The 12,068-nt window shown below is 42.2% G+C and overlaps 1 protein-coding gene across 9 annotated transcripts in view; it reads left to right on the top strand.

The window, feature by feature from the left end:
* The window catches only part of CPEB3 (cytoplasmic polyadenylation element binding protein 3), a 189,843-nt gene that overhangs the window by 159,276 nt on the left and 18,499 nt on the right, over positions 1-12,068 (top strand). For all 9 annotated transcript variants that reach the window (XM_060642033.3, XM_060642027.3, XM_060642029.3 and 6 more), the window contains one exon: positions 5,954-6,135. In XM_060642033.3, coding sequence (XP_060498016.1) covers positions 5,954-6,135 — 182 coding nt within the window. The remainder of the gene's footprint in view (positions 1-5,953; positions 6,136-12,068) is intronic.

Genomic DNA, 12,068 nt, shown 5'->3' on the forward strand with positions numbered 1-12,068 from the left:
TGATCAAGCTTTGGGACCCATCCACTTCTAACTTTAATAAGGCTTGGAACACCCTCAGACTTCCTCTCTCATTAGGGACATGTGAGCTGATCTTCCACATCATGACTTCCTTCTGACAGTTTATCTGATCAGGTCCTGCAGAACAGATCAGTCTTGAGAGATTGCTCACGTGAGTCCCTGGAGCCTGCCAATTACTCATCATCTTTGGGTCTCCTGTCTTTCCTATTGTTCTGATAATTCTTTCCTGTCTTTTTCTCCTCTACTAATATTCTGTAATGGACCCTGAAGTTCCCTTCTCCATCTCCCCCCACCCCGCCCCCACCCCCACCCCACCACCTGTACTGTGAGGATGACTTTTCTGGGAGGAAAACAAAACAATACAAAAAATTTGAGGTAAATATTCAGTGACATATGACATACATTTAGCGAGCATCCTGAATTTTTCTAAGAGCACTTATTTTAGACATTCTGTACAAACATTCTGGTAGTTCACATGTATTAGGAATCACATCCTGATTTGTGATTTAGGAAATAGTATTGGAACCATATCCTTTTTTGTTGTTACTGTTCTGTGAAGTGGTAAAGCCAGGTTTCTCAGTGGGAACAAGTCCCAAGTTCAGTATGAGTTGTCCCAGATAAACTCCAGATTTGGCACACTGACTTGATTAATTGGATTGCCTTTAGGGTTAAGGATTTTCTAATGCTAGTCGTTCTCCCCCTCAAACCCTTACCCACAGCTGGTGTCAAACATTGCCATATCATTGGCAGGTTGAATAACATTAGCGTACAGCCAAAGTAAGACTGGGAGGAACTGGTGCTTCTGGAGCAGAAACCAGGCCAAGTTAATATTAAGCAAAGATTTATGAGTAGGGAGAAAAACACCCCCTGGGCAAAACTAAACATTAGAGCACCACTCTGTGCTCAGCAGTGTGTTCAGAGCTCTCATGTATGTTTAATCGTCATGATAACGTTGTAAGTGGTGGACTTTTCATTTTAGAGATAAGGAAGCAGAGTTCAAAGGGGGGCGATTGGCCGAGGCCACAATAAGTAGAAATGCCACGATTTAAACTCAGGTCTCCAGACTTCCAAGTTTGGAGCTCTTTGTACAGAAGGAAGCTGCTTTATCAAGCTGAGATCTGAGATGTTGTCTCAGTAACAGTATTAACAGTCAACTGGATACCAGTCTGATTTAATCAAGTTTGGTGCTCATTCCCTCCGACTTAGTTGGTTGTTCATACAGTTATTTGAAAATATTCTTAGTGGAAGTTTATGAGCATATTTTCACCATTTAAAATGTGTGAACTGCCTTGCTAACCAATTCGGCTATGGTAGAAAACCTAGACAGTCCAGCTTCTAGTTGAATCTTGCTTTCTTTCAGAAGTCCAGATCTCTTTGTCATCCCAAGGTGCCTTATGCCTCTTTCCTGTTTGCTTTGTACTTATTTCCACAGAGAAGAAGCATGGCTTCTAGATTCACAGTTTAGAATCTGGAAAGATGAATGTGTTGATATTTCCCTTGGGGATTCTCATTCCTGCTCTACCCCATTTGGTTCTCATAGTATCTCAGACTTAGGCATTGCCTATGGCTGGCTTTGAAATCTAGTTAAATGATAGGAACAGGACCCTGGTGTGGGGTAGGATGAGGGAGTCATCATGATTTTCTCTCTGGTGAGCTAAAGTCCCTTTCAGATCTCTGTGAAGATTCAGAAGCAAATCCAAGGAACAGGGGTGCCTGGGTGGCTCAGTCAGTTAAGCGTCTTACTTTGGCTCAGGTCATGATCTCACGGTTTGTGAGTTCGAGCCCCGCATCAGGTTCTGTGCTGACAGCTCAGAGCCTGGAGCCTGCTTTGGATTCTGTCTGTCTGTCTGTCTGTCTGTGTGTGTCTCTCTTTCTCTCTGCCCCTCCCCCGCTCACACTCTGTCTCTCTCACAAATAAATAAACACTAAAAAAAAAAAAAATCCAAGGAACCATAAGTGGGGTTTAGATTCAATTTCAGAGGCACAGTCTCCACAACCCAGAGGAATTCTTAGATTTCTGTATGCTACACACAACTGCAATATTCTTGTTTCCCTCTCTGGCTGTGACATAGTGAAGTTCATCTCAAGAGCCAATCTATAGATCAGAGTTATAGTAGTTTTGTTGTTACCATTCCTGAGATGACTTGAATTGTCAGGAGCACAAAGTGTCTCATCGAAAGTACAAAATGCCATTGGATATGGCTACCAGACCTGCTGATTCCCCACCCCTGTGGTGACCAGACAGATCCTGTGAATACTGTTTGGATAGGAAGGGAAAAATAAAAAGTTGTCTGAAGATTCCTGACTTCCACATGGACTCTGGATGCCTGCTGTCACTTCCATCTGTCTGAATTCCAACCTCCACCTCTATTCCCTGCTCTGGTAGCCTCATCTTCCTCAGGTCAAATGTTAGGAATGTGCCTGGGAGCTGTCTGCCTTCTACAGAGGATGGTTTAGAATGAGGATTCGTTGTCATGGGCTTAGTAGAGTTGGCTGCATTTTTCCAATAAGACACATCCTTGATCAAAACTACATTTCATGAGCAGGGTTGAGATCACAAGATATGGATAACCCCATGAAGGTTTTAGTTGACTTCTGCCAGATCCTGCTTTTCTTCTGTTTTTCTCTCTTCTTCCTAAGTAGTCAGAGTGGTAGTCCTCCTCATGGCTCAGCTTCACCCACATCAGAAGAAGGGAATTTATATTAACTTTCCTGTATTAACTGGTGACACTCATTTTAAAGAATCCTTTAATACCTAGTCTCTTGGGGTGCCTGGGTGGCTCAGTCAGTTAAGCCTTTGACTCTTGATTTCGGCTCAGGTCATGATCTTGCAGTCATGGGATTGAGCCCCATGTCATGCTTTGTACTAACAGTGCAGAGCCTGCTTAAGATTCTCTCTCTCCCTCTCTCTCTGTCCCTCCCTTTTCCTTGCTTGTTTGTGCACATGTGCATGTGCTTCCTCTCTCTCTCTCTCTCTCTCTCTCAAAATAAACATTTATAAATAAACAAACAAACAAATAAATAAAGCTAATCTCTAAACATAGTTTTAAATTTTGACGTCTGTAGTTGAATTTTATGTTCTATATAAAAAAATGTTTTAGATTAGAAATTTATAGGACTTAAGAAAGTCTTGTTCTGTGTTTCTGTTAGTCACCTGTGTAGTGGATGAATTAAATTGGTCTCTCTCTTTTTTATAATGCTGTTTTTACCAAGCACGGCTACTTTTCTCAATAATTAGAAACTCTGTTTAGTACTTAAATGACACCAATCTGGTGTTAGAACCCAGCATGAGTTTAGCCTGCAGCAAGTGTGCTTGTAGTGAAGAGTAGCTGACTGAGTAAAGGATTAAATATAAACAGCAGTTGTTTGACTGTTATTTACTTTTCTTCAAGGGTGATCACAGTATTAGACCTTCTGTAGTTAAAACAGAGATTAGGGTAGAAAGAGGGATGGGAAATCTTCAAACTCTTTCCCAAAACAACTCTTTAGTCACCTTGATTTCTTGTAGCTTCTCAACAAGTTGTCCTTCACTTGAGTGAGATTTCATTGCCTTAAACGTCTGCCAATTTTAGTGGCCAAGAAAATGACTGTATAAAAGTGTACAAGTAGAAAGGATTTATTTATAATTAGCTTTCATAAAAGAATGAGTGAGGGTTTTTGCTTTATATCAAAAGTACTTAACTGCCAGCAATATCAGTCACGACCTAATCTTTGGCATGTGAAGATGATTTTCCAGCAGCTAGATTCACCAAGTAATAGAATGTTCGTGCTGTGGAAGCACCTTCTCTGATGTCCGAGGATCCCTAAAATTCCTTTGGAGACCACTGCGCTGTAAAAGAGCCTATGGTTATAGTAACTCTTCTCCTTAGCTGGGGCTTCAAGCTTTCAGGCAGTATACCTTCTCTCGAAATCAGTTGCTTTCATGAGTCCTTTCTAAGGGTGGAAGACAAGTGGCATTCACTTCCTTGCGGACATTCTTCTCCTGGCTGTTCACAGGCTGAGGGAGTGCTTGCTCTCTTATTCCATTCCAGGGGAAGCTAGGTCTTTGGAAAATTAGCGTTTAATTTCCACTTCCTGAGGTTGCTTATTTTATTAAGCCCCTTGACCAATAAGGGAAATTGATTCATGACTGCAATTAATTATTTCTACCTCAGTGTCTTAGTCTCTGTTCCTGAAGTAACATTAGCCATGTGAGGAAGTCCTCAAGCCATCAGAGGTTTTGGGGCTGAAGTATGAGGACTTACTGAACTCTGATATTCAGGGTATGTGCATGATTCTTCTTGCATTGCTTGAATGAATGTGATTCCTGGATCCTGCCCCACGACTGCAATCACAGTCTACTTGGGCTCTAATCAGCATGTTCTTTGGTTGATATGACTCAGTAATTCTGATCATAATGGGATAATTGGGATAGCTTTTGGTTCTATCTTTAATACCACTTATTCTTAGGCTTAGTGATTGCCTGCTTATTTTCTCACCTTCTGAAAATTCCAAAATCTGTTGGTTGCAGATCATTCTTCTTAAGAACAGTACTTAGAAAACAATCACCAGCATTATGGAGAGAAATCTTGAAAAAGTTCACTAGAAAGACAGCCTTTCTGTCATGGCAACATATCTTTTCTTACCAGTTCAGCGGTCTCATACTTCAGGAACCAGTAGTGCCTGGCTTTCCCTCTGTTCATAGAAGTCTGGTGGGGTTCTTATGCTATTTGACTCTCCAGCCCTTGTAGCTGCTGCAGAGTTCCTCCTGTACCTCAGGGGGTTGTGTTGCTTTCCTTCCCCACAAACACTGATTCCTGTGGAAGTCTGTTATGTGATGTGATGGTCTTTGCACACTGGCTATGACCCAGGCCATCATCCACCTACCCTGTCTTCTCCTTTCTAAATACCGTATCTAGGTGTTTGAGGAAAGTGGGTTCTTGGGTCGTTCCCCAGGGGTAGGGATAAGTCTTTTGGACTTAAGTCATATGAGTAGCCTGAAAGGAATGTTCATACGTGGAGGAAGTGCCATCCAGTATCAAGTAAACAGTTACCTTCAGGAAATTTGGATCCAGGTAAGTAACTGCTACATGTCTCTCCTTGACATGAGGATAATTTTAGAATATCAGACCTTTGGAATGGTCCAATTTTCAAATGCCTTCTGTATAGGTGTTTTGTAAATATACCAATATAAAGGTATATTTAGAAGAAATGTGGCAAGGAGTGCAGACCAGACCTCTGGATTCATAGCCGAGTACAGGAAGGGTATGTTTTTACTGCCTTTAAGGCAGCTTAGTGTTTCCTGATACATTGTAAGTGCTCAATAAATGTTCATTGTTGCTATTATAATTATTACTATTATTATTATTTAGAATTCAGTGTGAGAGGCTAGTGTGGAGATTTCGCAATTGGGATAGAATATACTAAAAAAATATTTTTTTAATTGTAGAGATTTACCTAAAGGTTATAAATATATTGCCTTTAATTAAAGAGAGGAGTTAATTCTTTCTATAGCTTAATCTTAATATAGCAGTGTGACTTTAGTAATTGCTTTTAGTCTTAGAGGTCAGTAAATAGGGCTGTTTATAATTAACTTGGTAGGGCATCATTTGAAATGCTTTGCCTACCCAGGGCCCACTCCAGTGGACTAAACAGAAAGTGGAACAGGAGGATTGCTGATAGATGATTCCTTTTATACTTTTGCTGAAGTTCCGATTATGTAAATTTGTGTGTGTGTGTTGTGTGAATTCGTAATTTTTTTTTTTTTCATTTTATTTGTAAATATGAGGATCTCCCCTGCCTGAGTTTGTTAAGACTGATGTGGACACTCTTCATGATACTTAACATGGGTTTTCCTTTTATTAATTATACTGCATGACCCTTAAACAGTTCTTCCTTCTCCTGGGCAAAAGTGCCTTCTAAACATTCATACCAAATTGTGTTTATTTTCTTGCAGTTGAATTGGCAATGATCATGGACCGTTTGTATGGTGGTGTCTGCTATGCTGGCATCGATACGGACCCAGAGCTGAAGTACCCCAAAGGTGCTGGCCGCGTGGCGTTCTCCAATCAGCAGAGTTACATTGCAGCCATCAGCGCTCGCTTTGTGCAGCTCCAACACAATGACATTGACAAACGGGTAAGCAACTGCTTAGGCTATAATTGCTAGGGGGAAGAAATGCAGTTTGTTTTCTGGGCCCCTGGGGAGAAAATCACCTTGTGATCAAAAGTGAGCAGCTCTACCTTCCGCGGTATGAGTCCACGAGTCCCTCCCTCTAGACTGCCTGAAAAAGAGAGTACCCATGAAATTTAAGGCGTTAATGAACCTTCTGCCTCACCCATCCCCAGGGTGATGTTAAGCTTATGAAAATAACCCTGCAGAATTTAGCATGCCAAACTGGTACTGTTCAAAAGATGATGCCAACGGTGCGTTAACAAAGGTTGCGAGCTGGTGCTCTCAAATAAGTTTGGACTAACGTTTAATGTTAATGTTCAGGAGTGTACATAAAATTTTGAAATTCTGGTTTCTCTTAAAATTGCAAGACCACACATGATAGCAATCATTAGAACAAAATAGCTGCTACCCTTTCCAGTCCCCTCTCCAATTGCCTGTAGTCCTACTCGTATGGTATATGCATATGCATTACCTGCCCTTTTGCACCATGGTGTTACCTGCCTGGCCATTAGGCAGGTACCTCTGATGTAACCTCTGATTTGCTACCTCTGATGTAAAGAGGGGACATGCAATAGAGTTGTAGGGGGTTGGTGTGCTCAGTTGGTTTTGTGGACAGACGTAGGTTTAAATCCCTTAGATCCCAGCTCTGCCACTCTTTGGAAGTTTGGGGGAATAGAAGGTAGCAGGAGATCATCTGACACCTGTATTAATGAAGGAATAGAGCAAGTAGACTAGTTCAAGTCTTGAACACCTCCCTGTGCAGTTGTACTGTGGCTGTTAACAGCTTCCAGCAAAGGATGTTCTTGGGGCATACGTTGGACTGGAATAAATTAAAGTAGTATAAATATATCCTACTATGAAGTTCCACCTGTACTCTCTGTGGTCAACTTTTGACTAATTTTGTGTAGCAAACTTAAATTTCTTGGAAGGTGGGAGTTTCAGTTGGTGATGGATTTTTAAATATTCAGCAAGTTATATTTTTATTAAGACGTTTACCTGATCAAATTAGAAAAGCCAGTGCCTAAAATAATTAGTTGCTACATTATTGGGCTCCTGAAAAGTAAGTGGTGGTGGTTTGTTTGTTTTTGTAATTAAACTAAATAAAAGAACTCTTTTTTCAGAATTTTGAAATTCTTTGAATTAATGGAGACTCCGAGGTGTGATAAAGATCCAACTCCATTCCTAGCTTTCAGGCACCCACAGCGTTCTGAGCTTCCCCTTTTAGAGCAGTAATCCCCCTCAGACTGTCAGCTCCACGAAGATAGGCTGTTGGTGTCTGTCTCTCTCTCTGCTCCATTTCCGGTGCTTACCCATTGCTTGATGTACAGCTACGGTAGTAGGTGCTCGATAAACCTTTGTTAAATTGACGAATGGCTATACTTGGAGGTTTTTCTTAAGTACTGCTGCTGGTGCCAGTGAACCTGCTTGTGCCTGTACTTTTGTGAGTCTGAAAACACCAGATTCTATTACATTTAGACTGCTATTGCACCTGTCACTGGTGACCCCAGGCAATAAACTTAACCTGAAGAGCCTTAGATTCTCATCTGTATGCTTTTCCCCCTGTGAAGCCAGAACTAGTGACTAGACAGGAGGTAGGTACTAGAAAAGATAAAGAAGCCTCCATTTCCTAGGGTGCCTGGGTGGCTCAGTTGGTTAAGTATCTGACTTCGGCTCAGGTCATCATCTTACAACTTGTGAGTTTGAGCCTTGCATCGGCCTCTGTGCTGACAGCTCAGAGCCTGGAGCCTGCTTCGGATTCTGTGTCTCCTCTCTCTCTCTCTCTCTCTCTCTCTCTCTCTCTCTCTCCCCCTCCCCCGCTCATGCCCTGTCTCTCTCTCTCAAAAATAATAAATATTAAATTAAAAATTAAAAGAGAAAAGAAGCCTCCATTCCCAATGCTTCTATCTTCCCTTTGCCCCCAGGCTAACCTCTAACCTACTCCTTACCAGAGGGAAGTACACTTGCCCCCGGAAACATGGCATCTCCGAGCCTCTTTTAAAATCACAGTAAATTCAGATACTGTTTGTTCTATTGACACCCCCTTCCCCTTCTGCTATACTCAGCCCTTTAGCACGTCTTCCCACAAGACATAGAACCAGGCTAAAAGAGAAGTGGCTTTGGTTTTGTGAGCATGATGATGGGCCATGCTTATGAGAATGTATCAAACTCCCGAGGACTTGAGAAAGCCATTGACTATTTTCTTCCCACTGCATTTGAGTTATCCGTACCTTCCATATCGTAAAGTAGTCCTTGATAACCATTTAGAGTAGCAGTTAATTGTAATGGGAAGAGTGTGGAGTTTGGAGCTAGAATAGATTTCAATACTTTTAAATTTCTGCTGCACTAGTCACTGATGACCCCAAGTAAGTTACTTAGTGCCAGGAGCCTTGGGCCCTTATCCGTAACTCCCTCCTGGGGATGGTCTGAAGACTAAATGGGATTTGAGGATTGAACATCAGCCAGAGCTGTATGACATTTGGATAGATATTTAGTAACTAGCACTTGATGGTTAACAGTATTCATCTTGCTACAAATGCACTCAATACTGATGTTGTTAAAATCATGTGGCTTGAATTTTATCAGTTGCTCTGCTGAAGATGTAACGAAAAGACCACTGGTTAGTGTAAAGAGCACTGGCTGGGTTTATGTCTGGTCTCATTCCCAGGGGGCTATGTGATTGTGGGCACATTACTTAAATGCTGAGCTTTGGTGTATAAGGCAGTAGTAACAGCCCTGTGAGAAGCCCAGAAGAGAGAGTGGACAGAAAGCAATATATACAATGTAACACATCATACATATGTACGGTGGGACTGCTGCTGTCGTCACAAGAATGCCACCTCCATCCACATCCTGTCAGTTCCTTCAGTGCCCCGGGATGCGAGTCATCTAAGTGAGAAAATTGCAAGTCATTCAAAGTGGCCCAGTCCCTCTTCTCTGGCTCCTGGCCCCCTCTTCACGTCCTTTGTTTGCTTTGACCAATATGGAGACCATTTTCTTTATCTTAGAGACGTAAGCCAGCTTCCGTGCTGAAATAGGTTCCTTTTTCACTGTTCTGTGAACATTCCACTCCCTTCCCCCAAATTGTTACTCTGTCCTCTTGTTTCCTTCTTACTTTGAACTAGCCAACAATACCTTATTTTTTTTGACTCTGGCATTTTGAGCCTCTGTTAACTGCACCCTTCTTAGATGCTTTTTAAAGTTCATCCCTAGTTTTATTTTTCTTTATCTTTCTCTTAAAGCTTAAGTTTGAGCTTTCCAGAGATCTCCCATTATATATAACTACATCAGTATTTCCTTGGGTAATGCTCTTTTTATTTCTCAGTGGCTCTGTTCTTCATTGTCTGCAGAAAATTTATTAGGCACAACCTTCTTTCCTGAATAACCCCTGTAGGTTTTTGGCAATAGCTAAGGTTTTGAAATTTGCTGTCCTAAAAGTCAGGAAAATGTATCTTTCTGTGCCCATAATCCCTTTTCCTTGATATTGCAAATTCCAAAATGCTATAGCCTTATTCTCCTTCTTTCTTATATTAGCCTAGAGTTGCCTTTAAACCAAGACTTGACTATCTTAAATAGCATCAACCTTTATTACCTTTCTGGTCACAGGAACTTCATTTGCTGTCGGTATCATTATGAATGCAGATATAATGCCTCAGTGAATTAAAAAAAAAAAAACATCAACCTATAGATAACATTTTTTTAATGTTTATTTACTTATTTATTTTTTTATTTTTTAAACGTTTATTTATTTTTGAGACAGAGAGAGACAGAGCATGAATGGGGGAGGGGCAGAGAGAGAGGGAGACACAGAATCGGAAGCAGGCCCCAGGCTCTGAGCCATCAGCCCAGAGCCCGACGCGGGGCTCGAACTCACGGACCGCGAGATCGTGACCTGAGCCGAAGTCGGACGCTCAACCAACTGAGCCACCCAGGCGCCCCAATGTTTATTTATTTTGAGAGAGGGGGAGAACAAGCAGGGGAGGGGCAGAGAGATGGGAGGAGAGAGAATCCCAAGCAGGCTCCATGCTGTCAGCGCAGAGCCCGACATGGGGCTCAATCTCATGAATCGTGAGATCACAACCTGAGCTGAAATCAAGAGTCAGACGCTTAACCGTCTGAGCCACCAAAGTGCCCCTATAGATAGCATTTAAGGACCACTTGCTTGCTGTTTGCAGGCTCTAACCCCTTCATTTTTGGGCCCGTGTGGAGAGTGGGAGAGGGCCGCCTGCAGAGCAGCAGTGCCAGCAACTTGGGAAGTTCTGGGACTGTCTAAGGTGTGCTCGCAGGTTGCACCTTCCCTAGGTAAACTGTGGGAGGCACACGAAGAAGAATTTGGTGTATTTCCTTTACCTCTTTTGTATCCAGCCAACTTTTCTCCAAAAAGACCTCTCTTTTGAGAATTTAACCATTTATGTATCTATTGTTGTTGTTGTTATTGCTGCACTTTGGCTAAGTTTTTAGATGGAGTGGCTCATGGGGAAAATACAACCTTTATAGATTTGATTTCTTCTCACAGTCTTAGTGACCTTTTGGCTTGCTTATCGTAAAATAAAATATGTCAGTATGCAACATCTGTGGGATCTGTCAGTCCTGTACTTTGGCACTTTTCTCCCTCTCCCATCGTTTCACTCACCCAGAATGCCCTCACTTTTTAAGGAAGAGGTGGCAGTTTGGGGTTTTGTTTTGGTAGCAGCTTTACGTAGATATAATTCACATGCCATACAAATCACCAATTTAAATTGTACAGTTAGGTGCACCTGGGTGGCTTAGTCAGTTGAACCTCTGACTTCAGCTCTGGTCGCACCCTTGCGGTTTGTGGGTTGGAGCCCCACTTCAGGCTCTGGACTGGTGATGCGGAGCCTGCTTGGGATTTTCTCTCTCTCCCACTCTCTCTCTCTGCCTTTTCCCTGCTTGCGTGTTCTCTCTCTCTCTCTCTCTCTCTCTCTCTCTCTCTCTCTCTCAAAAAAACTGAAAAAAAAAAGACTTTTTAAAATAAAATGTATAGTTAAATAATTTGTAGCATGTTTACATAGTTGTGCAGCCATCACCACAGTAAGATTTAGAACACAGGAAGAGGTATTGAACCGAACAGCCTTCAAGCCCGCAGTACGAGGATCAATTGCACAGTAACCCCCAGTGGGGAAGGGGGCGGAGACACTGCATGTATCCTATTTATTTATTATATGGAGGAGATCCTCCTTATTTAGTCTGTACTCTGTGAAGTCACAGGAACGAGATAGGCCCGGCTGTTGAGGCAAACTTGTGACCCAGGCTGCAGCTATAATTAGAGTCCTCCAAGAATATGTGACTTACTGAGTTGGCTGGTAAATCTGCGTTTCAACAAACTTCTTGCCGTGGTATGGCTGGCAGTGGGAGGACTCAGAGAGGTGGAAGGGTCTGCTAATGGTGCTCCCTTCCAGAGCTGCCAGGATCTTGACTGCAGCCTGTGCCCAGAGGTCTGAATGGGAATGCTTGGCACACGGGTGGCACTCAGTGAGTGTAGGATAAATCGGGATGATATATGGGAGAACAAGGACTGGAAGCGACCATGGAAGGCTGTCAAGGGTACTGGATGAGTCACTCTCATCTCTCACCTGGACATCTAGGGGAGCTTCCCCACTGTCTCCCCACTTTGCATAGCCAATCTTCAGTTCATTCTTTACATAAAAACCAGTGTGATTATTTATTTGTTTACTTGCTGTATTTTTTTTTTTTTTTAAATAGGCTCCACGTCCAACGTGGGGCTCGAACTCATGACCCTGAGATCAAGAGTCTCATGTTCTACTGACTGAGCCAACAGCCTCTTTTAAACTCGTAATGTGAATCATGTCTTCCCTTCCTTTAAACCACTTGGTTATGTTCTATTGCCATTGGGATAAAGGTCAAAATCCTTAATTCAT

This window comes from Panthera onca, chromosome D2 (assembly GCF_046562875.1).
Source record: "Panthera onca isolate mPanOnc1 chromosome D2, mPanOnc1 haplotype 2, whole genome shotgun sequence".
NCBI lineage: Eukaryota > Metazoa > Chordata > Mammalia > Carnivora > Felidae > Panthera > Panthera onca.